This window comes from Zophobas morio, unplaced genomic scaffold (genome assembly GCF_036711695.1).
Source record: "Zophobas morio isolate AGI-343-1 ecotype UQ-CSIRO unplaced genomic scaffold, CSIRO_AGI_Zmor_V1 ptg000021l, whole genome shotgun sequence".
NCBI lineage: Eukaryota > Metazoa > Arthropoda > Insecta > Coleoptera > Tenebrionidae > Zophobas > Zophobas morio.
The window spans coordinates 17,712,128-17,737,250 of NW_026972126.1; the positions used below are offsets into that span (position 1 = coordinate 17,712,128).

The 25,123-nt window shown below is 37.2% G+C and overlaps 4 protein-coding genes across 5 annotated transcripts; all 4 read right to left on the reverse strand.

Moving 5' to 3' along the window:
- Positions 1-4,081: 4,081 nt before the first annotated feature.
- On the reverse strand, positions 4,082-5,965 carry LOC135132882 (cytochrome P450 306a1-like). Its single transcript, XM_064061095.1, has 6 exons — positions 5,876-5,965; positions 5,510-5,819; positions 5,314-5,459; positions 5,058-5,260; positions 4,391-5,013; positions 4,082-4,341 (listed from the first exon to the last, which is right to left on the reverse strand). The coding sequence occupies exons 2-6, from the start codon at positions 5,817-5,819 to the stop codon at positions 4,166-4,168; spliced, it is 1,458 nt and encodes a 485-aa protein (XP_063917165.1). The 5' UTR covers positions 5,876-5,965; the 3' UTR covers positions 4,082-4,165.
- Positions 5,966-6,514: 549 nt separating this feature from the next.
- On the reverse strand, positions 6,515-8,483 carry LOC135132881 (cytochrome P450 306a1-like). 2 transcript variants are annotated; one of them, XM_064061094.1, is made up of 6 exons: positions 8,262-8,483; positions 7,869-8,178; positions 7,668-7,813; positions 7,412-7,614; positions 6,744-7,366; positions 6,515-6,694 (listed from the first exon to the last, which is right to left on the reverse strand). In XM_064061094.1, exons 2-6 carry the CDS (start codon positions 8,176-8,178, stop codon positions 6,519-6,521), a joined length of 1,458 nt encoding a protein of 485 aa, XP_063917164.1. In that variant the 5' UTR covers positions 8,262-8,483; the 3' UTR covers positions 6,515-6,518. The 2 variants fall into 2 exon arrangements, with proteins under 2 accessions (XP_063917164.1, XP_063917163.1); XM_064061093.1 differs by having other exon boundaries at positions 8,223-8,483.
- Positions 8,484-12,690: 4,207 nt separating this feature from the next.
- LOC135132558 (cytochrome P450 306a1-like) lies at positions 12,691-14,629 on the reverse strand. The gene is made up of 6 exons (XM_064060684.1): positions 14,459-14,629; positions 14,096-14,402; positions 13,896-14,041; positions 13,639-13,841; positions 12,970-13,592; positions 12,691-12,921 (listed from the first exon to the last, which is right to left on the reverse strand). Exons 1-6 carry the CDS (start codon positions 14,480-14,482, stop codon positions 12,746-12,748), a joined length of 1,479 nt encoding a protein of 492 aa, XP_063916754.1. The 5' UTR covers positions 14,483-14,629; the 3' UTR covers positions 12,691-12,745.
- Positions 14,630-22,164: 7,535 nt separating this feature from the next.
- LOC135132559 (cytochrome P450 2J6-like) lies at positions 22,165-24,041 on the reverse strand. The gene is made up of 6 exons (XM_064060685.1): positions 23,974-24,041; positions 23,608-23,917; positions 23,407-23,552; positions 23,150-23,352; positions 22,481-23,103; positions 22,165-22,431 (listed from the first exon to the last, which is right to left on the reverse strand). The coding sequence occupies exons 2-6, from the start codon at positions 23,915-23,917 to the stop codon at positions 22,358-22,360; spliced, it is 1,356 nt and encodes a 451-aa protein (XP_063916755.1). The 5' UTR covers positions 23,974-24,041; the 3' UTR covers positions 22,165-22,357.
- Between the last annotated feature and the right edge of the window lie 1,082 nt (positions 24,042-25,123).

A 25,123-nucleotide genomic window follows, 5' to 3' on the forward strand; every position in this document is an offset into this window, starting at 1 on the left:
GAATTACTTACACTCGCTCTTCTCTCTTGTTTATCTATGTCTCTGTCACGCATACACAACTCTTCTCTCATACTCACCCCCATTTCTCTCTCTCTCTCTCTATTTCCATCCATGCGTATCCCAGTTTTTCCTAATATCCTTGTCTACCCTTGTGATGTTCTTTCCCTGCTTCCTTTTTTTTTTCCTTCCTGCATTCATACAATATCCTACATTCCTCTCTTTCTTTCAATCTTACATCATACTTTACACTTCTTTTCCCAGTGTATACTCTTAGTTTCTCTCGTTTACATTCTTCTCTTACTATATAGCCTGGCGTCTATTTCCGTAGCCCTAACATCCACCTCAAATATTGTTCTTGTACTGCTTCAATCTCTGCATATTCCTTCCATCCGCATATCTCCACTCCATACATTAATACACTCCTAACTAAACTATCAAACATTTTCATCCTTCTTCTTACGTCATGTCCAAATATTCTCTCACCTATACTACACACCATTCTCATTAACTGCATTGCTTTGACCCTTTCTTTTATGTGTGCTTTTACCGTGTTAGTTGTTGTAAACTTAAATCCTAAATATTTAAACTCCTTTACTGTGTCTATGATTCGATCTTCCCAACGCCACACTTTTTCCTCCCTTTTTCTCCCTTTTTTTCTAAACACCATCCTTTTTGTTTTTTCTACATTTACCTCCAGTTTCTTTCTTTTAAAGTATCTTTGCAGATTTTTTTTCATCTCATTTATTCCACATTCATCCATCGCCAATATTACCAAATCATCTGCAAATGCCAAACACCATACCTTTTCTCTCCCCACCACAATTCCTCCCGCTTGTACTCCTCTAAACATTTCCTCGATATCGCTTATGTAACAAGCAAACAGACTGGGACTTAATGGGCATCCCTGTCTCAATCCTTTCGTCGTCCAAAACATTTCGCTTTCTATTCCTCGCACTCTCACACTAGTCACTGTCTCTCTATAAATCTCTCTTGCTGCTACAATTAACTTTTCGCTCAGTCCTCTTCTTTCCATGCATTCCCACAAACTCTCTGTCCACCGTATCAAACGCGGCTTTTACAAACAGTGCATTTACCCGACCTCCTTCCTTTAGCAACTCTTTTTCTATTAGGTGATGCAGGATATATACATTGTCCATAGCCCCTCTACCTCTTCTAAATCCCGCTTGACTTTCCGGTAATATATTCTTTTCGTTCATCTCTGTCACCAACCTTTCATTTAACATCATTGCGTACAGTTTATATGCCGTATTTAGAAGAGTTATTCCCCGATAATTCTCTACTTTTTCTTTACTACTCTTTTTATGAATTGGACATATTTGTCCTACTCTCCATTCCCTGGGAAAACCTTTACCCGTCCACACCTCATTCATTAACTCGCTCAATCTTTCAAGCATCCCATCCGTCCCAAATATCCACACTTCGTTTACCAACCCATCCTTCCCCGGTGCTTTTCCCCTTTTCAGTCTTCCTACTTGTTTTCCTACTTCCTCTACTCGAATCTCCGCTTCCCTTTCTCTACCACCAATCCCGGTTTTACTATCTTCTACAATTCTCTCTTCCTTTCCGTTCAACAGTTTCATAAAATGCTTCTTCCACTGTATTATAGGAATGTCTTCACTAATCGTGATTTTGTTCTTCCGTTCTTTATTTATATACTGCCATACGTCTTGCTCAGTTCTTATGGCTTTAATTTTTTCTTCTTCTTCTTGCTGTATCTCTTCTTTCTTTTCTTTGCATCGTTTTCTATAATTATTTTTTGCTTGCCAGTACTCTTCTTTTATACCTTTCCCCTTTTTCCACCTTCGCAAACATTTCCTTGCTTCTATTTTTAAATCTCTGCATCTGCTATCCCACCATCTGTTTCTCTTTTCTGAATTTGTCGTTACAATTTCTTTTCTTATGGCTGCTTTTTCAATTTCTCTTTTTAATTCTTCCATTTTCTTTTCAATTCCTTTTTTTTTAAATTCCACTTCCAACATTTTTTTTTTTATATAATGCTCAATTCCTTTTTTATTCCATACCCATATCTTCTTCTTTTTTCCTACTTCATTCCTTAAGCATCCGCTCCCTCTACTTATGCGCCTCACTTTTACTTCTAGTGGCATGTGATCGGAGTCCACTCTTTCTCCTATCTTGAATGTTTCTACCTCTTCTTCTGCTAATCCGTTTACTATTACGTAGTCTATTACAGATTCCCCTCTTTTACTTATCCAGGTAAATTCCCCCTCCTCGTCCCCTTCCTTCACCCCATTCAAGACTTCCCAACCTCTTTCTTCAATTAATTCCCATAGCAATTTTCCGTCTTTATTTTCTACTTTATCTTTCGATTTTCGTGTGTTTTCCCCGTCTTTTTCCCTGCTTTTGTTCCCTATTCTGGCATTAAAGTTCCCTCCTAACAATAAAAATTCTTCTTCGGACTCTTCGATTTTTTCTTGTATTTCTTGTTTCGTGTTTCTCATTCCTCTACTATATATTGTGCAGATTCTCCATCTGTTTTTATTTATAATCAGTTTTCTTTCAACTAGGCCTTCCATTTCTATTGCCCCCTCTCCTATTTCTTTTATATCTTTCTTCACTCCTGTTATGATTCCACCTTTTGCTCTACCCTTGCGTTTTTCTTTTTTTACCCCTTGCAATTTCCACTGAAATTCCTTTGGCAACACGTCTTTCAGTTTGTTCCAGTCTCTCTCTAGTATCCATGTTTCTGTTAGTCCCACAAAATCAAAATTTTTCACGTAGTTCCAAAATAAGTTATCTTTCTTTTTCAAACCCGCAATATTCCAAAAGAGTAATTTTAAACCACTTTTATCTTCCCCATTCCCCTATTATGTACAAAATCTACATTCTTAAACCTAAAGTCTTTATTTGTCCCATCATTACTACCCCTCCCCTTTGTGTTTCTTTCTTCGGTTAGTGCTGACTTGATTTGAGAAATTTTTCTTCCAATTTTCCTTTATTTTCATTCAATATATACATTTTGTCCCCTACTGCCAGCTTCTTATATCCCACCCCTGTTGTGTATCCTGTTTTTCTTTTCTCTTTAGCTATCTCCCTAATTCCTTTTTGAATTTTTTGCTCTTGTACTGTCCAATCATTATCAATATATATTCTCTTTACTCTCAGTTTATTTTTATTCTTCATCACGTCTTGTTTTTCCTCCCAAAGCGTCTTAACCAGTATTTTCTTGCTTTCCTCTTTCCCTATAATTATTGTTTCCAACACTTTTACTTCTACCTCAATTTCTTTTTTCAAAAATTCCTCTACTTCTTTTGCATCTGTTCTTTCCCTTATTTCCATACCCGTAATTATGAAATTATTTTTTCTTTCTTGCCTCTCTTTTTTCCACCTTCTTCTCTAAATTATTGATTCTTTCTTTGAAGTTTCTCTCCTTTTGTTTCCATTCTTCTCTTTCTCTATCCAGTATTCCATTTATTGTCTGTAATTCTTTTTTTATCCCTCTATTTTCTTCTCTCAGTTGTTTCATTTCTTCCATTAGTTGCTTCATCATTTCCATCAACGGCTCTTGTCCTTGCTTTATTTCTTCTCTTTCTTCCATTTTCAATGTTTTTGCTGGCTCTTTGCGCGGCGTACGCCTCTGCTGTCGCTTCCCTCACTATCAGCTCTTTCTCGCCAGGCCGCAAAAACGTCACCAATCTTATCACTCTCAATCCTTTTCTGATTTGACATAACCTTGTTGTTTTTCTTGTCTCACCAGTTGCACTCGCGTTTTTTTTTTTTACGAAATATTCTCTTGTGCTGCTTTTACTATCACGTAATCACACTTGTTACCCCTGAAAGTCACTGTTAACTATGACTTTAGCTTTAGCTGTTGCTAACAATGTGCACTCGCTCGCTGCTCAATCAAGAGTCAGTGAACCGAATTCGCCATTACATTATTTTAAACACATAATAAATACGGTCGAAATCACAATAAATCGTTTTGCTGCACACTTCGCTGTGAGAGGAATATCCGAAAATAAATATTCAACATACAATTACTAACACGTGTTTTAACATTTACATCACTACAACAATTATTTCAACAGAATAACAAATCTCCCTAAAACATTTTAAAACCACATTTACAAGTATGTCAAAGCCTCAGGTCGTACTTTCAGTAAAATACAGAACTAAAACTAAAAAATTAAATTTTTACAAAAACAACTTTCTGCGGTTTGGGTACTAGTGAGAGCCCGCAAACCCCCGAAAAATCTATAGGACTGAATGCACACGGTTCAATTTTAAAATTCTTGATTAGAGCAGCAACAAATATATAAGTCATCGTTCTTGCAAACTCATCTCCAACGCACATTCTTTTACCTGAAACATACAACTCAACTTTTGCCTTACTAACAAAGCACTCATTTACCGCACTGAAACGGAAGAATCGACTCTGAAGGCGCAAAATTTTTCTCTTTGTCTAAAAATCTCTCGGGGCGAAATTCCTCAGGCTGGTCCCAAACCTTGGGATCCATATGAATGGCCCACAATAACGGCATTATCATGGTACCTTTGCGAATTTTAAAGCTATCGACGTGGACATTTTCAGAAGCGTAGTGGGGAAAACCCAGTGGTATTATGGTTCTAATTCTGGATATTTCTGTAAGTACCGCTTGCGTGTACGGTAGTTTCGGTACGTCACTCATTTCAAGTGTTTTTCCATGTAGAACGTCACAAACTTCCTGGCGTACTTTATTTTGCGCGTCTTGGTACTGCGTTAAGTAGAGAATGATCCATTTCAACGAACTTATAGAGGTTTCGGTGGCAGCCGTAAACATATCGAATAAAAGGTGTATGAGTTGATCCGTGTTGTATATTTCTGAGGGACCACCTTTTGATCGCTGCAGCAGAAACGCTTCAATTAAATTCGTAGCGGAATCACCGTCAGAAAATGTTTTTTCGCACTCGCTAACGTAACCGGCTAAAAGTTTTCGAACTTTGTCCATCGCATCGTTAAAAGTGGTTAACGTTTTCCTATACTTTGGCAAACAGCTAAAAAAAAATTGTCACTTGTTAATATAGGAGTACTTACGTACCTTAAAAATGGTAAAAAGTTTAAAGCTCCTGCAAGCCCCGCTTCATACACGATCATGTCAAGAGAGTGTATTAAATTTTTGCGAACCTCGTCACCACTTGAAAACAATTTACCCAGAAGTAAAGTACCGGCGATGTTACTGACGTAGTGCATCACAGCTTCTGAGGGGTCCAGAGTTACAATGTTCCCTTGACTACTTATGTGCTACTTAAAACAAAATTAAACAATAACCGAAGTTACATTAAAGTGATACACACATGTACAAAGTCTTCAGCATTGTTCGTTATGAGATCTTCTAATTCCTTTCTAGTTGGCGAAAATTTTGTGATCCCAACTGATCTTAGAAAGTTAGAAGTAAACTTGCGTTGATCTTTCCACAAATCGAGTGGGCTGTACACTAACCCTGTCAAGAACGAACTGAAAACAATGTTAGCGTTATGTTCTTCTTGTTACCTTTGCCTCTGGATATCAAACGTAACATAAAAAGTGGTGGCCTTTCCAAAGTTTCGTCTCTGAGTAAAATTTTTTTTAATAACTTTGCTTCTGATATCACAGCGATATTGACTAAACCAAATTTGATTCGAAAAATTGGTCCATATTTTTGTGCTAGTTTTGTCAAAGTCAGGTAGGGTACCACAGGATCCAACTTATGTAAATAACCTATCAGTGGTAGATTCCATGGTCCTGGGAGGTGTTTTTGATGGTCGTAATAAATATATAGAACACAAACGGAGACTAGTAGAACTAACGCAGCTACGAGCATCTACAATATTTTTGGAAACAAATTATAAATTTAATATTTAAAAGCAATTCACTTACGTTTCCGCTGCACACGAGCCACACAAATTATGTCAGTGGGTAAATCAAAACAACCTATTTATCGTGACTCTGACTGGTTTTTAATTGTCAAACTAACCTAAAAACTGAAAAGCGAGTTTCCACTAACTAATTAAACTTAAACCTTGAATGTAAATAATAATTTAATATTTAAAAAATTTCAAAATAATGATAAATTATTATTAATCTAAATAATTGCTTAGGAAAAACCGTCCAGGCCATTTTTGTCGTGAACTGCTGTCGTCAACAAAATGGAACTCTATTTTAGACCGAATTGAATAATTACACCACACTTATGATAAGACTTTTTCATAACAAAGAAGTTGCAGAATGTTAAATTTAATACATCGTGAACCGAATTCGCCATTACATTATTTTAAACACATAATAAATACGGTCGAAATCACAATAATTCATTTTGGTACACACTTCGCTGTGAGAGGAATATCCGAAAATAAATATTCAACATACAATTTCTAACACGTGTTCTAACTTAACATTTACATCAGTACAACAACTATTTCAACGGAAAAACAAATCTCCCTAAAACGTTTTAAAACCACAGTTACAAGTGTATCAAAGCCTCAGGTCGTACTTTCAGTAAAAAACTAAAACTAAATAAAACTTAAATTTTTACAAAGACAACTTTCTGCGGTTTGGGCACTAATGATAGCCCGCAAATCCACGAAAAATCAATAGGACTGGATTCACACGGTTCAAGTTTAAAATTCTTGACGAGACCAGCAACAAATATGATTGTCATCATTCTTGCAAACTCATCTCCAACGCACATTCTTTTACCTGAAACAATCAGCTTAACTTTTGCCTGACTATCAAAGCATTCATTTACCGCACTGAAACGGAAGAATTGACTCAGAAGGACCAAAATTTTTCCCTTCGTCCAAAAATCTCTCGGGCCGAAATTCTTCAGGTTGGTCCCAAACCTTGGGATCCATATGAATGCCCCACAATAACGGCATTATCATGGTACCTTTGCGAATTTTAAAGTTATCGACGTGAACATCTTCAGAAGCGTAGTGTGGAAAACCCAGTGGTATTACGGTTCTAATTCTGGATACTTCAGTAAGTACTGCTTGGGTGTACGGCAGCTTCTGGACGTCACTCATTTCGAGTGTTTTTTCATGTAGAACGTCAAGAACCTCCTGGCGTACTTTATTTTGCACGTCTTGGTACTGTGTTAAGTACAGAATGATCCATTTTAAGGAGGTTATTGTAGTTTCGGTGGTACCCGTAAAAATATCGAATAACAAGTATATGAGTTGATCTGTGTTGTAGATTTCTGAAGGACCACCTTTAGAGCGTTGCAGCAAAAACGCTTCAATTAAATTTGTAGCAGAATCATCGTTAGAAAATGTCTTTTCGCACTCGTTAACGTAGACGGCTAAAATTTTTCGAACCTTGTCCATCGTCTCGCTAAAAGTGGTCAACGTTTTCCTGTATTTTGGCAAAAACCTGAAACAAGATGTTATCATTTTTTCAATAATTTTACCGACGTACCTTAAAAACGGTAGGAAGTTTAAAGCTCCTCCAATCCCCGCTTCACGCACTATTATGTCAAGGTTGTGTATTAAATTTTTGCGAACTTCGTCATCACGCGAAAACAATTTACCCAAAATTAAAGTACCGGCGATGTTGCTGACGTAGTGTACCACAGCTTCTGAAGGGTCCAGAGTTACAATGTTCCCTTGACTACTTATGTGCTACTTAAAACAAAATTAGACAATAACCGAAGTTACATTAAAGTGATACACACATGTACAAATTCTTCAGCATTGTTCGTTATGAGATCTTCTAATTCCTTTCTAGTTGGCGAAAATTTTGTGATCCCAATTGATCTTAAAAAGTTAGTGGTAAACTTGCGTTGATCTTTCCACACATTGAGTGGGCTGTAGGCTAATCCTGTCAAGAAAAGGACGAAGTAAAAACAGTGTTAGGGTTACGTTTTTGTTGTTACCTTTGCCTCCGAACATCACACGTAATATAAAAAGTGGCGGCCTTCCCAAAGTTTCGTCTTTGAGTAAAACTTTTTTTAATAATTTTGCTTCAGAAATCACGGCGATGTTCACTAAGCCTAGTTTGATTCGAAAAATTGGTCCATATTTTTGTGCAAGTTTTGCCAAGGTAAGGTTGGGTGACACAGGGTCAAGTTTATGCATGGACCCGATTATTGGTAGATTCCAAGGCCCTGGGAGGCATTTCTGATGATCGTAGTAAACGTATAGAACAAAAATGGTAACTAATATTGCTAAGGCAGCCACCAGCATCTAAAATATTTATTGTAAATGATGTTAACTATCAGTTCACTTACGTTTCCAAATTCAGGAAGTTCTGTTATTATGTAACTTACACAAGAACCACACAAATTGTGTGACTGAGTAGTTCAAGAGAACCTGTTTATCGCGAAACTGACTGGTTTTTTAACTGTAAAACTAAGAAGACTAGGTAACACCGACTGAAAAAATTAGAAGGCCGTGACCCTGCAAAACATCATCAACATTAATCACAAAGAGTAAAAATTAAAAACTTGATTGAGCAGCGAGCGAGTACACATTGTTAGCAACAGTTAAAGCTAAAGTCATAGTAAACATTGACTTTCAGGGGTAACAAGAGTGATTACGTGATAGTAAAAGCAGCACAAAAGAATATTTCGTAAAAAAAAAAACGCGAGTGCAACTGGTGAGACAAGAAAAACATTGAAAATGGAAGAAAGAGAACAAATAAAGCAAGGACAAGAGCCGTTGATGGAAATGATGAAACAACTAATGGAAGAAATGAAACAACTGAGAGAAGAAAATAGAGGGGTAAAAAAAGAATTACAGACAATAAATGGAATACTAGAAAGAGAAAGAGAAGAATGGAAACAAAAGGAGAGAAGCTTCGAAGAAAGAATCAATAATTTAGAGAAGAAGGTGGGAAAAAAAGAGAGGCAAGAAAGAAGAAACAATTTCATAATTACGGGTATGGAAATAAGGGAAAGAACAGATGCAAAAGAAGTAGAGGAATTTTTGAAAAAAGAAATTGAGGTAGAAGTAAAAGTGTTGGAAACAATAATTAATTATAGGGAAAGAGGAAAGCAAGAAAATACTGGTTAAGACGCTTTGGGAGGAAAAACAAGAGGTGATGAAGAATAAAAATAAACTGAGAGGAAAGAGAATATATATTGATAATGATTGGACAGTACAAGAGGAAAAAATTCCAAAAGGAATTAGGGAGATAGCTAAAGAGGAAAGAAAAAAAGGATACACAACAAGGGTGGGATATAAGAAGCTGGAAGTAGGGCACAAAATGTATATATGGAATGAAAATAAAGGAAAATTGGAACAAAAATTTCTCAAATCAAGTCAGCACTAACCGAAGAAAGAAACACAAAGGGGAGGGATAGTAATGATGGGACAAATAAAGACTTTAGGTTTAAGAATGTAGATTTTGTACACAATTGGGGAATGGGAAAGAAGAATGGGGAAGATAAAAGTGGTTTAAAATTACTCTTTTGTAACATTGCGGGTTTGAAAAAGAAAGATAACTTATTTTGGAACTACGTGAAAAATTTTGATTTTATGGGACTAACAGAAACATGGATACTAGAGAGAGACTGGAACAAACTGAAAGACGTGTTGTCAAAGGAATTTCAGTGGAAATTGCAAGGGGCAAAAAAAGAAAAACGCAAGGGTAGACCAAAAGGTGGAATCATAACAGGAGTGAAGAAAGATATAAAAGAAATAGGAGAGGAAGCAATAGAAATCGAAGGCTTAGTTGAAAGAAAACTGATTGTAAATAAAAAAAGATGGAGAATCTGCACAATATATAATAGGGGAATGAGAAACACGCAACAAGAAATATAAGAAAAAATCGAAGAATCCGAAGAAGAATTTCCATTGTTAGGAGGGGACTTTAATGCCAGAATAGGGAACAAAAGCAGGGAAAAAGACGGGAAAAACACACGAAAATCGAAAGATACAGTAGAAAATAAAAACGGAAAATTGCTATGGGAATTAATTGAAGAAAGAGGTTGGGAATTCTTGAATGGGGTGAAGGAAGGGGACGAGGAGGGGGAATTTACCTGGATAGGTAAAAGAGGGGAATCGGTAATAGACTACGTAATAGTAAACGGATTAGCAGAAGAAGAGGTAGAAACATTCAAGATAGGAGAAAGAGTGGACTCCGATCACATGTCACTAGAAGTAAAAGTGAGGGGCATAAGTAGAGGGAGCGGATGCTTAAGGAATGAAGTAGGAAAACAGAAGAAAGATATGGGCATTTAATGAAAAAGGAATTGAGCATTATAAAAAAAAAAGTGTTGGAAGTGGAATTTAAAGAAAAAGGAACTGAAAAGAAAATGGAAGAATTAAAAAGAGGAATTGAAAAAGCAGCCATAAGAAAAGAAATTGTAACGACAAATTCAGAAAAGAGAAACAGATGGTGGGATAGCAGATGCAGAGATTTAAAAACAGAAGCAAGGAAATGTTTAGGAAGGTGGATAAAGGGGAAAGGTAGAAAAGAAGAGTACTGGCAAGCAAAAAATAATTATAGAAAAAGATGCAAAGAAAAGAAAGAAGAGATACATGAGGTATGGCAGTATATAAATAAAGAACGGAAAAACAAAATAACGATTAGTGAAGACATACCTATAATACAGTGGAAGAAGCATTTTATGAAACTGTTGAATGGAAAGGAAGAGAGAATTGTAGTGCAAGATAGTAAACCGGGATTGGTGGTAGAGAAAGGGAAGCGGAGATTCGAGTAGAGGAAGTAGGAAAACAAGTAGGAAGACTGAAAAGGGGAAAAGCACCGGGGAGGGATGGGTTGGTAAACGAAGTGTGGATATTTGGGACCGATGGGTTGATTGAAAGATTGAGCGAGTTAATGAATGATGTGTGGACGGGTAAAGGTTTTCCCAGGGAATGGAGGGTAGGACAAATATGCCCAATTCATAAAAAGGGTAGTAAAGAAAAAGTAGATAATTATCGGGGAATAACTCTTCTAAATACGGCATATAAACTGTACGCAGTGGTGTTAAATGAAAGGTTGGTGACAGAGATGAACGAAAAGAGTATATTACCGGAAAGTCAAGCGGGATTTAGAAGAAGTAGAGGGGCTATGGACAATGTATATATCCTGCATCATCTAATAGAAAAAGAGTTACTAAAGGAAGGAGGTCGGGTATATGCACTGTTTGTAGACCTAAAAACCGCGTTTGATACGGTGGACAGAGAGTGTTTGTGGGAATGCATGGAAAGAAGAGGACTGAGTGAAAAGTTAATTGTAGCAGCAAGAGAGATTTATAGAGAGACAGTGACTAGTGTGAGAGTGCGAGGAATAGAAAGCGAAATGTTTTAGACGACGAAAGGATTGAGACAGGGATGCCCATTAAGTCCCAGTCTGTTTGCTTGTTACATAAGCGATATCGAGGAAATGTTTAGAGGAGTACAAGCGGGAGGAATTGTGGTGGGGAGAGAAAAGGTATGGTGTTTGGCATTTGTAGATGATTTGGTAATATTTTACGATGGATGAATGTGGAATGAATGAGATGAAAAAAAATCTGCAAAGATATTTTAAAAGAAAGAAACTGGAGGTAAATGTAGAAAAACAAAAATGATGGTGTTTAGAAAAAAAGGGAGAAAAGGGGAGGAAAAAGTGTGGCGTTGGGAAGATCGAATCATAGACACAGTAAAGGAGTTTAAATATTTAGGATTTAAGTTTACAACAACTGACACGGTAAAAGCACACATAAGAGAAAGAAGGGTCAAAGCAATGCAGATAATGGGAATGGTGTGGAGTATAGGTGAGAGAATATTTGGACATGACGTAAGAAGAAGGATGAAAATGTTTGATAGTTTAGTTAGGAGTGTATTAATGTATGGAGTGGAGATATGGGGATGGAAGAAATATGCAGAGATTGAAGCAGTACAAGAAAAATATTTGAGGTGGATGTTAGGGCTACGGAAAGAGACCCCAGGCTATATAGTAAGAGAAGAATGTAAACGAGAGAAACTAAGAGTATACACTGGGAAAAGAGCTGTAAAGTATGATGAAAGGTTCAAAGAAAGAGAGGAATGTAAGATATTGTATGAATGCTGGAAGGAAAAAAAAAAGGAAGCAGGGAAAGAACATCACAAGGGTAGACAAGGATATTATGAAAGACTGGGATACGCATGGATGGAAATAGAGAGAAAGAGAGAAATGGGGGTGAATATGAGAGAAGAGTTGTGTATGCGTGACAGAGACATAGATAAACAAGAGAGAAGAGCGAGTATAAGTAATTCTAGGTACAATGCAGACTATAGAAAGATAATAACAGAAACAATACCAAAGTACCTAGACAGAGAAAGCGCGAAAGAAAAAAAAATAAATGCGAGATTTAGGTGTGGAAATGAAGGAAGAATTAATAAGTTTTGGGTAAGCGAAGGTGAGAGAATGTGTAGGATGTGTGGAGAAGGGCGAGAGACGATAGAGCACATGCTGCATGACTTGGAGGAGAGCAAAGAGAGGAGAGTGTGACAGAGACATTGAATGAAGACGGAAGAGGGGTGGAATGGATGAAAGAAGTGGAGAGGACAAGAGTAAGGCTGGGGCAAGGGGGAATGGGGTAAAGGAAAGAAAAATTAGTTATTTAGTTTATAAAATGTATTTATTTGGTTTTTTGTTAACTAGGGAAAAAATTGTAGTGTCAAGAATCTTTTTAAGCCCATTGGGTAAAAAATAAACACTTACTACTACTACTACTAAAAATTAAAAAGAAAACTATTTTTCCAAAAAATATGTTTATTGTTAACTCCTGCACCTAAGCAATCTAGCAAAGAAGTCTAAAAATAATCATGCCCATTTTAGCATTTACATTTTTATAAAAACCAGTTTCTGCGGTTTGGGCACTAATGATAGCCCACAAACCCCCGAAAAATCAATAGGACCGGATTCACACGGTTCAATTTTAAAGTTCTTGACTAGAGCAACAACAAATATATAAGTCATCATTCTTGCAAACTCCTCTCCAACGCACATTCTTTTACCTGTAACACACAACGTAACTTTTGCCTCGTATGAAAGTATTCATTTACCGCACTGAAACGGAAGAACCGACTCTGAAGGTACAAATTTGTTCTCTTCGTCTAAAAATCTCTCAGGGCGAAATTCGTCAGGCTGGTCCCAAACTTTGGGATCCATATGAATAGCCCACAACAACGGCATTATCGTTGTACCTTTGCGAATTTTAATATTATCAACGTGGATATCGTCAGATACATAGTGCGGAAATCCCAGTGGTGCCAGAGTTCTAATTCTGAACACTTCACTAAGTACTGCTTGTGTGTACGATAGTTTCGGTACGTCACTCATTTCGAGAGTTTTCCCTTGTAAAACTTCCACAAACTCTTGACGTACTTTATTTTGGACATCTTGGTGCTGTGCTAGGTACAAAATGATCCATTTCAACGAACTTATTGTAGTTTCAGTGCTGCCAGTAAAAACATCAAATAAAATGTACACGAGTTTGTCCACACTATAGATTTCCGGCGGACCTCCTTTAGAACGTTGCAACAAAAATGCTTCAATAAAATTTGTAGCGGAGTCGTCGTTAGAAAATGTCTTTTCGCACTCATTAATGTGCACAGACAAACTTTTTCGAATTTTGTTTATCGTATCCCTGAAAGCTGTTAACGATTTTCTATATTTTGGCAAAAACCTGGAACAAAAATTTTATCACTTTTTAAACGGATCTACTGACGCACCGTAAAAATGGTAGAAAATTTAAAGGTCCTCCAAGCTGAGCTTCACGCATTGCTATGTCAAGATTGTGTATTAAATTTTTGCGAACTTCGTCATCACGCGAAAACGATTTACCCAATAGTACAGTACCGGTGACGCTGCTGACGTAGTGTGTCAGAGCTTCTGACGAGTCCAAAATCACTCTGTTCCCTTGACTGTTTATATGCTATTTAAAAATATATAGATAATAGGGGACGTTACACTAATCTAATAAACATACATCTGCGAAGTCGTCAGCATAATTCGTGATGAGATCTTCTAATTCCTTTCTGGCTGGTGAAAATTTTGTAATCCCAGCTGATTTTAAAAAGTTAGTAGTAAATTTGCGTTGTTCTTTCCATACATCGACAGGGCTGTACGCTAATCCTACCAAGATAAAAACAACTGGAAGTATTGTTAATGTAATGTTTGTGTTGCTACCTTTGTTGCCGAACATCTCAAGTAACATCAAAAACGGCGGTCTTCCCAAAGTTTCGTCTTTGAGTAAAATTTTTTTTAGCAATTTTGCTTCGGAAATCACGACCATGTTTACCAAACCTAGGTTGATTCGAAAAATAGGCCCATATTTTTGTGCCAGTTTTGTCAAAGTGAGGTAAGGTGTTAAAGGGTCTAACTTATGTAAATAACCGATTATTGGTAGATTCCATGGTCCTGGGAGGTGTTTTTGGTGGTCATAGTAAATGTATAGAAAAGTGGAAGCTAATATAACTAGAGCAACTATCAGCATCTAAAATAATTTTTCAAATTAATTATAAATTTAATGTTTACAATAAATACACTTACGTTTAGATTACACAATAACCACATAAATTGTACGATTGTGTAGACAGAGAACCTGTTTATCGTGAAACTGACCGGTTCTTTAATTGTGAAAATACGAAATCAATGTGTTGTTCTAAGCTGAAAAACGTGTTTCTACTAATTGATAGATAAAAATGTGCAAGGTTGTGACCCTGCAAAATTGCAACTCAAAAGTAAGACTCGAATTGTATACAAAATGCATATTTAAGCATATTTTTGTAAAATTTTCAAATTGTACCTTTATTTAGCAAATACCAAGACGTTTCGGCAGAATCTTTACTTGAAAAAATCAGTAATTAAGACATCCTAATCCGAACTGGACACATCCCGCTATATTGTTGAATTTGCCACATTTATTTTTATTAGTTCCAAATTCAAACAATTGCTTTAATGTATTAATATTGTTACGTTGATCGGTGATTAAAATCGGCGTGGGTTAAACTCAACAATTTATTTCTCACTAACTCAAATTTACAGCTGTTATGCACAAAATAATTCCGGTGCGAGTTGGCTGAACTCCGTCTTCGCTCAACTCGATTCGTTAACTGAATAATCATCATTCCCAAAGGTGGTCTCTATTTAAAGCCATACTTCCCTTCTAGAAGTTCCGCAGTCGAGGTCTTTCTGGATTGCCTATCGCGACTTCCGCTTCCAGGCTTTTCTTTTACCTAACTTCGCCCGGCCGCCGTCATCGACGATGAGTCATCATCGCCGTACATACTAGAAGCCATAGGCGTCACTGTTATACTTCATGAGGCGGTCTAAATGAACGATCTTCATTTACTTTTTCGACCTTCGTCGAATTCTGTAAGCAACATCGTTGATTCTCGTCACCACAATAGATGGACCTGCCCAGTCTGGTGACAACTTCGGCCAATGACCTTTTCTTTTTCGGGGATTATAAAGCCATACCAAATCCCCTGCCTGAGTTACCCTTAAGGTCGTAGCGTACAAGATGCGCGCTGGTGTCTGACCCGTCGTGTCATGGACAGGTGAACGATTAACCAGAAGGAACAGTGGAAGATGTCGATCCCAATCTTTCTGATGTTCGATCACCATCTTCGAAAGATGTTCGTCCATGGTACAATTGAACCGCTCTACCATTCCATCTGACTGTAGGTGCAACGGTGTAGTCCGCGTCTTTCGTATCCCTAGTGCTTCAGTAACCCTTTTGAATAGGTTTGGCTCGAAGTTTCTGCCTTGGTCCGAATGTATTTCCATTGGAACCCCAAACCTACTCATCCAATTGCCAATTAGCATTTTTGCAACCGTTGTGGCTTCCACTGCAATTCTTTCCAACGGCGAACCGGTGTTGCACTGTTGTATCGGCCCTTTCTCTCTAGTCCTCGGTCCCTTGACTGCCGCACAGGAAGTACATTTCTTACACCAGCTCTCGACGTCTTCTCGGCAACGCACTTAGTAAAATGAGCACCAGAACCTCTCTTGCGCATCTCTAGAAGTACTTCCTTGACTCTGGTTGCCGGAACCACCAACTTTATGCTGGTGTGTTTCCCATCCGGACTTTCTCAACCTCGCTTTAGCAATCCGTTCTCAACAGGCAGGGAGTCCCACTGAGCCCATAAAGTCTTAAAAGAGGGTAACTCGTTTGATATCTCCGACTAAACTGGTCATTCTACCCCATCCTCTTCCCATTTGAGCAACGGTCCGATATCCACGTCCTCCTCCTGGTCTTTTCTAATCTGGGCTGTAGACCATTCTTCTTCTATGACTGCTGTTCTTCCACAGTTGAACGACTTTTCACGCTGCTCGATCTTGTTGCAGTGTTTACAATTCTTACACGGTCTTCTCGACAAAGAGTCCGCATTATTGTAGAGCTTAGCAGCCCTGGGTCGAATTTTGAAGTGATCCTGTTGGAGTCGTTCAAGCCATCTAGCTACTTGTCCTTCGGGATTCTTCATCTGAAGGAACCATGTGAGGGTTGCGTGATCGGTTCTAATCAGGAATTCGAATCCATAGAGATACTTATGGAAGTGTCCAACAGTCCTGACAATCACCAGCAACTCCTTCTTCGTAGCACAATAGTTCTTCTCGGGTTTCGAAAGCACGCTGCTGAAGTACTCGATGACTTTTTCTTCCTTGTCCTGCATCTGTGAGAATACAGCACTAACTCCAATGTTGCTCGCGTCCGTGTCCAAGATGTACATTCTCGATGACTGAGAATAGGAAAGAATAGAACTAGAGCATAGTGAGTTCTTCAATCTTTTAAAGGCTGCTTCACATTCAGCAGTCCAATTAAACTGAGACTTGAAATCCGTTAGCCACTGCAGAGGAGCAGCATTGATCCTTGTTCCCATAGTCTAGATATCGTTTGCCGAAACAGTATTCTCCAGAGATTCTATTTCTTTTTTTAAAAGGAGGCACATCTTCGGATTCAACTTCAAATTTACCTCCTTCACTCGGCTAAATGCTTCTTAAAGTTGGTCATGCGTTCCTCAAATGCCTTTCCCATTATCCTAATGTAGTAAGTAGTAGTAGTAAGTGTTTATTTTTTACCCTACGCTTAAAAAGATTCTTGACACTACAATTTTTTTTCCTAGTTAACAAAAACCAAATAAATACATTTTATAAACTAAATAACTAATTTTTCTTTCCTTTACCCCATCCTCCCTTGCCCCAGCCTTACTCTTGTCCACTCCATTTCTTTCATCCATTCCACCCCTCTTCCGTCTTCATTCAATATCTCTGTCACACTCTCCTCTCTTTCTTTGCTCTCCTCACAGTCATGCAGCATGTGCTCTATCGTCTCTCGCCCTTCTCCACACGTCCTACACATTCTCTCACCTTCGCTTACCCAAAACTTGTTATTTCTCTCTTCATTTCCACACCTAAATCTCGCAATTATTTTTTTTCTTTCGCGCTTTCTCTGTCTAGGTACTTTGGTATTGTTTCTGTTATTATCTTTCTATAGTCTGCATTGTACCTAGAATTACTTACACTCGCTCTTCTCTCTTGTTTATCTATATCTCTGTCACGCATACACAACTCTTCTCTCATACTCACCCCCATTTCTCTCTTTCTCTCTATTTCCATCCATGCGTATCCCAGTCTTTCATAATATCCTTGTCTACCCTTGTGATGTTCTTTCCCTGCTTCCTTTTTTTTTTCCTTCCTGCATTCATACAATATCCTACATTCCTCTCTTTCTTTCAATCTTACATCATACTTTACACATCTTTTCCCAGTGTATGCTCTTAGTTTCTCTCTTTTACATTCTTTTCTTACTATATAACCTGGCGTCTCTTTCCGTAGCCCTAACATACACCTCAAATATTTTTCTTATACTGCTTCAATCTCTGCATATTCCTTCCATCTCCATATCTCCACTCCATACATTAATACACTCCTAACTAAACTATCAAACATTTTCATCCTTCTTCTTACGTCATACCCAAATATTCTCTCACCTATACTCCACACCATTCCCATTATCTGCATTGCTTTGACCCTTCTTTCTCTTATGTGTGCTTTTACCGTGTTAGTTGTTGTAAACTTAGATCCTAAATATTTAAACTCCTTTACTGTGTCTATGATTCGATCTTCCCAACGCCACCCTTTTTCCTCCCCTTTTCTCCCTTTTTTTTTTGTAAACACCATCATTTTTGTTTTTTCTACATTTACCTCCAGTTTCTTTCTTTTAAAGTATCTTTGCAGATTTTTTTTCATCTCATTCATTCCACATTTATCCTTCGCCAATATTACCAAATCATCTGCAAATGCCAAACACCATACCTTTTCTCTCCCCACCACAATTCCTCCCGCTTGTACTCCTCTAAACATTTCCTCGATATCGCTTATGTAACAAGCAAACAGACTGGGACTTAATGGGCATCCCTGTCTCAATCCTTTCGTCGTCCAAAACATATCGCTTTCTATTCCTCGCACTCTCACACTAGTCACTGTCTCTCTATAAATTTCTCTTGCTGCTACAACTAACTTTTCACTCAGTCCTCTTCTTTCCATGCATTCCCACAAACACTCTCTGTCCACCGTATCAAACGCGGCTTTTAGGTCTACAAACAGTGCATATACCCCACCTCCTTCCTTTAGCAACTCTTTTTCTATTAGATGATACAGGATATATACATTGTCCATAGCCCCTCTACCTCTTCTAAATCCCGCTTGACTTTCCGGTAATATACTCTTTTCGTTCATCTCTGTCACCAATCTTTCATTGCGTACAGTTTATATGCCGTATTTAGAAGAGTTATTCCCCGATAATTCTCTACTTTTTCTTTACTACTCTTTTTATGAATTGGGCATATTTGTCCTACTCTCCATTCCCCTGGAAAACCTTTACAAGTCCACACCTCATTGATTAACTCGCTCAATCTTTCAATCATCCCATCCGTCCCAAATATCCACACTACGTTTACCAACCCATCCCTCCCCGGTGCTTTTCCCCTTTTCAGTCTTCCTACTTGTTTTCCTACTTCCTCTACTCGAATCTCCGCTTCCCTTTCTCTACCACCAATCCCGGTTTTACTATCTTCTACAATTCTCTCTTCCTTTCCGTTCAACAGTTTCATAAAATGCTTCTTCCACTGTATTATAGGTATGTCTTCACTAATCGTGATTTTGTTCTTCCGTTCTTTATTTATATACTGCCATACCTCTTTCTCAGTTCTTATGGCTTTAATTTTTTCTTCTTCTTGTTGTTGTATCTCTTCTTTCTTTTCTTTGCATCGTTTTCTATAATTATTTTTTGCTTGCCAGTACTCTTCTTTTATACCTTTCCCCTTTTTCCACCTTCGTAAACATTTCCTTGCTTCCGTTTTTAAATCTCTGCATCTGCTATCCCACCATCTGTTTCTCTTTTCTGAATTTGTCGTTACAAGTTCATTTCTTATGACTGCTTTTTCAATTTCTCTTTTTAATTCTTCCATTTTCTTTTCAGTTCCTTTTTCTTTAAATTCCACTTCCAACATTTTTTTTATAATGCTCAATTCCTTTTTCATTCCATACCCATATCTTCTTCTCTTTTCCTACTTCATTCCTTAAGCATCCGCTCCCTCTACTTATGCCCCTGACTTTTACTTCTAGTGGCATGTGATCGGAGTCCACTCTTTCTCCTATCTTGAATGTTTCTACCTCTTCTTCTGCTAATCCGTTTACTATTACGTAGTCTATTACCGATTCCCCTCTTTTACCTATCCAGGTAAATTCCCCCTCCTCGTCCCCTTCCTTCGCCCCATTCAAGACTTCCCAACCTCTTTCTTCAATTAATTCCCATAGCAATTTTCCGTCTTTATTTTCTACTTTATCTTTCGATTTTCGTGTGTTTTCCCCGTCTTTTTCCCTGCTTTTGTTCCCTATTCTGGCATTAAAGTCCCCTCCTAACAATAGAAATTCTTCTTCGGACTCTTCGATTTTTTCTTGTGTTTCTTGTTTCGTGTTTCTCATTCCTCTACTATATATTGTGCAGATTCTCCATCTTTTTTTATTTACAATCAGTTTTCTTTCAACTAAGCCTTCCATTTCTATTGCCCCCTCTCCTATTTCTTTTATATTTTTCTTCACTCCTGTTATGATTCCACCTTTTGCTCTACCCTTGCGTTTTTCTTTTTTTGCCCCTTGCAATTTCCACTGAAATTCCTTTGGCAACACGTCTTTCAGTTTGTTCCAGTCTCTCTTTAGTATCCATGTTTCTGTTAGACCCACAAAATCAAAATTTTTCACGTAGTTCCAAAATAAGTTATCTTTCTTTTTCAAACCCGCAATATTTCAAACGAGTAATTTTAAACCACTTTTATCTTCCCCATTCTTCTTTCCCATTCCCCTATTATGTACAAAATCTACATTCTTAAACCTAAAGTCTTTATTTGTCCCATGATGACTACCCCTTCCCTTTGTGTTTCTTTCTTCGGTTAGTGCTGACTTGATTTGAGACATTTTTCTTCCAATTTTCCTTTATTTTCATTCCATATATACATTTTGTCCCCTACTTCCAGCTTCGTATATCCCACCCTTGTTGTGTATCCTTTTTTTCTTGCCTCTTTAGCTATCTCCCTAATTTCTTTTTGAATTTTTTGCTCTTGTACTGTCCAATCATTATCAATATATATTCTCTTTCCTCTCAGTTTATTTTTATTCTTCATCACCTCTTGTTTTTCCTCCCAAAGCGTCTTAACCAGTATGTTCTTGCTTTCCTCTTTCCCTATAATTATTGTTTCCAACACTTTTACTTCTACCTCAATTTCTTTTTTCAAAAATTCCTCTACTTCTTTTGCATCTGTTCTTTCCTTTATTTCCATACCCGTAATTATGAAATTGTTTCTTCTTTCTTGCCTCTCTTTTTTTTTCCGCCTTCTTCTCTAAATTATTGATTCTTTCTTCGAAGCTTCTCTCCTTTTGTTTCCATTCTTCTCTTTCTCTTTCCAGTATTCCATTTATTGTCTGTAATTCTTTTTTTACCCCTCTATTTTCTTCTCTCAGTTGTTTCATTTCTTCCATTAGTTGCTTCATCATTTCCATCAACGGCTCTTATCCTTGCTTTCTTTGTTCTCTGTTCTGTCCAGATGCAAACATTCCACTGTGTTTCTATAGAAACTCTCTTGTGACTTTCTGGTGATGTTCAGTTAGATGACCAAGTTCTAGGGTAGGAATGTCTAAGTTTCTTTCTATTCCTTCATCACTGTTACCAGAAAGATCTTCGTTGTGACGAAATATCTTCGTGACTGGTTCACAGACGGCAAGAACCACCCCACTTTTGATGTTCTTGGCATTGGGGAAAAGATTTGCGACGCGTACAGGTATGTCAGAATCGGTATTAACTCGTCATAAGATTATTCTTGGGGGTGTACGGTGATTGAATAATGCCGAGGGTAAATCTGGGTTTGACATTTGCTCTGACTGGAACAATCGCTTCTGCATTCCCTCTAACTTTCACATCCTGACAAGCGATCAGTCTTATAGGCTTGGATTCAGGATAAACTCTTCATTGCCAAGACGTAGGATCGACCGTCAATCCATGGCAAATAATCAAATCCATTCCCAAAATAAATCGTCTTCAATGTTAGCCACGAGAGCCCGATATTTTATCTTCAGTTGACCAATGCAGATTTCTACCTCTGCTTCACCCATGATTGGCGTCGACTCTCCAGTCACGGTCTTCAATCTGATTGTTTCGGGAATAGTCCTTAGATCTTTAGCTTTCAAGGGTCTTCTACGCAGGATTGAGACTTTAGCGCAAGTATCCATTGTGAGTTGTTGTTGCATTTTTTCATTAACTTTTCGAATTTCTTCATTTTGTTCTGTATTCTATCTTCCATGTTGTTTTCCATTCGGTCTTGCATAGTTTTCATTCGATCTACCATACATTCCTGCGCTCGTTTCGTCTTTCATTTCTTTATTTTTTGCGTCCATCATCTGCCTTACTTGTTCCCCCATTTTCGCGGCTTGAGCTGTAGTCTCGATAGGCATAAATTCATCCGAGTTCTTGTCCTATCTGCCCGGAAGTCGTCGTAAAACCATTTATTAATCTCAAATCCCACTTCTGACACCAGTGTTACGATGATCGGTGACTAAAATCGGCGTGGGTAAACTCAACAATTTATTTCTTACTAACTCAAATTTACACTTCACTGGACTCGACTCGACTAAGTCTTTGACCACTAGTATTTAAATGCTCTGTTCAGTTCGTCTTAAAAATGTATTTGAAGTAACCAATATTGCAAATTACAACATTTATAAATCAAGCAAGTGATACAATTCATACTGACAAAGAAGTCTAAAACTAATCACTTCCAGTTTATAACTTAAACTTTTACAAAAACAACTTTCTGCGGTTGGGGCACTAATGATAGCCCACAAACCCCCGAAAAATCAACAGGAACGGATTCACATGGTTCAACTTTAAAATTCTTAACGAGAGCAGCAACAAATATACATATGCATCATCATTTTTGCCAACTCTTCTCCAACGCACATTTTTTTTCCTGAAACAGGCAATTTGGCTTTTACTTTACCAACGAAGCACTAATTTACCACACTGAAACGGAAGAATCGACTCTGAAGATACAAATTTTTTCTCTTCGTCTAAAAATCTCTCAGGGCGAAATTCGTCAGGCTGGTCCCAGACTTTGGGATCCATATGAATGGCCCACAACAACGGCATTATCGTTGTACCTTTGCAAATTTTAATATTATCAAGGTGGATATCCTCAGAAACGTAGTGAGGAAATCCCAGTGGTACCAGAGTTCTAATTCTGGATACTTCACTAAGTACTGCTTGTGTGTACGACAGTTTCGGTACGTCACTCATTTCGAGAGTTTTCCCTTGTAAAATGTCAACAACCTCTTGACGTACTTTATTTTGCACATCTTGGTACTGCGCTAAGTACAGAATGATCCATTTCAACGCACTTATTGTAGTTTCAGTGCTGCCAGTAAAAACATCAAACAAAAGATACATGAGTCTGTCCAGGCTATAGATTTCCGGAGGACCTCCTTTAGATCGTTGCAAAAAAAACGCTTCAATAAAATTTGTAGCGGAGTCGTCGTTAGAAAATGTCTTTTCGCACTCACTAATGTGCACAAACAAACTTTTTCGAATTTTATTTATCGTATCCCTGAAAGCTGTTAACGATTTTCTATATTTTGGCAAAAACCTGAAACAAAAGTTCTATCACTTTTTAAACGGATCTACTGACGCACCGTAAAAATGGTAAAAAATTTAAAGCTGCTCCAAGCTGAGCTTCATGCATTACTATGTCAAGATTGTGTATTAAATTTTTGCGAACTTCGTCGTCACGCGAAAATGATTTACCCAAAAGTAGAGTACCGGAGACGCTGGTGACGTAGTGTGTCAGAGCTTCTAAAGGGTCCAAAATCACTCCGTTCCCTTGACTGTTTATATACTATTTAAAAATATGTTGACAATAGGCGACGTTACACTAATTTAATAAACATACATCTACGAAGTCTCCAGCATAATTCGTTATGAGATCTTCTAATTTCTTTCTGGTTGGTGAAAATTTTGTCATTCCAGCTGATTTTAAAAAGTTAGAAGTAAATTTGCGTTGTTCTTTCCATACATTGAGTGGGCTGTACGCTATTCCTGCCAAGATAAGAACAAACTGGAAATATTGTTAATGTAATGTTTTTGTGGCTACCTTTGAGGCCGAACATCTCACGTAACATAAAAAATGGCGGTCTCGCTAAAGTTTCGTCTTTGAGTAAAATTTTTTTTAGCAATTTTGCTTCGGAAATCACGACGATGTTTACTAAACCTAGTTTGAGTCGAAAAATTGGTCCATATTTTTGTGCTAGTTTTGTCAAGGTAAGATAGGGTGACACTGGGTCTAACTTATGTAAATAGCCGATTATTGGTAGATTCCATGGTCCTGGGAGGTGTTTTTGATTGTCGTAGTAAATATATAGAAGAAAAGTAGAAACTATTAGAATTAGAGCAGCTATCAGCATCTACAGTAATTTTGGAAACTAATTATAAATTTAATGTTTGCAGTAAACACACTTACGTTTACATTACACAAGAACCACACTAATTGTATGAGTGTGTGGACTAAGACAACCTGTTTGTCGTGAAACTGACCGGTTCTTTAATTGTGAAAATAAGAAATCAATGTGATTTTCTAAGCTAAAAAACATGTTTCTACTAACTCATAGAGAAAAATGTGTAAAGTTGTGACCCTGCAAAATTACAACATCAAAAATAAGGCTTAAGTTCTATGTAAAATGCATATTCCTTAAAAAGTGGCATTGTTATACAGAAACAACGGGCTTTAAAAAAAATGCATATTTTGCATATTTTTCAATTTTACTACAATTTACCGATGAAGGACATATTTTAGTAAAATAATGCGAACTGGAGACATTCCGTCAATAGCCGTGGGGCTATTTGAAAAATAAAAAATTAAAAAAGAGTGCGTCGACCCAGGGACGCACGGATGGAGTTTTAACTCTGCGTTGTAAATTTACATAAATTAAACACGTATCCGAAGTTATTAATTTTCTCTTAAAAAATAAAACGCTTTCATTAGTTCATTTGCACATAATACACTTTTGCTTCATGTTGGTAGGCAACTTAAAAATCAGCTTACTTTCAGTTTTATCAGTCAACTAATTCAAGCTGTTCGGATTTTTATGGAAATCAGTATATTTTCAAATGTAGCTATGCCATCTTTCTTTTTTTATTTATTCTTATTTGAAATAATTTATTTTGGCATTTTAATCAGAAAGAAAGTATGATTGTGCTCCAGCCATAAATTCAAAAAAAAACTCTATTCCAAAACGCATTAAATGAAGCAAAAACAATTTTTTGACGAATTAAACCACAACTTCTTGTACCCCTATACCCAGTGTTGGGCAATATCTAGATACTTGTATCTGAATAAAGTATCTAGATACATTTTTGGGTATCTAGTATCTGTATCTAGATACAATCGAATTTAAGCACATAATATCTGTATCTAGAATCTAGATACAAAATTAATGGCGCAGATACAGATACATTTTTTTATTTCACTTTTTTTCAGTAGTTATTAGTTGAGTTACTCTAGTAGTCATTTTTGATACTTCATGTTGGTAATTTTGGTCACATAAACAAAAATAGAGGTAAGAGGTCCACTAATAGTGTTTTGTCACGTAAATTTTCATATTTTAAATACC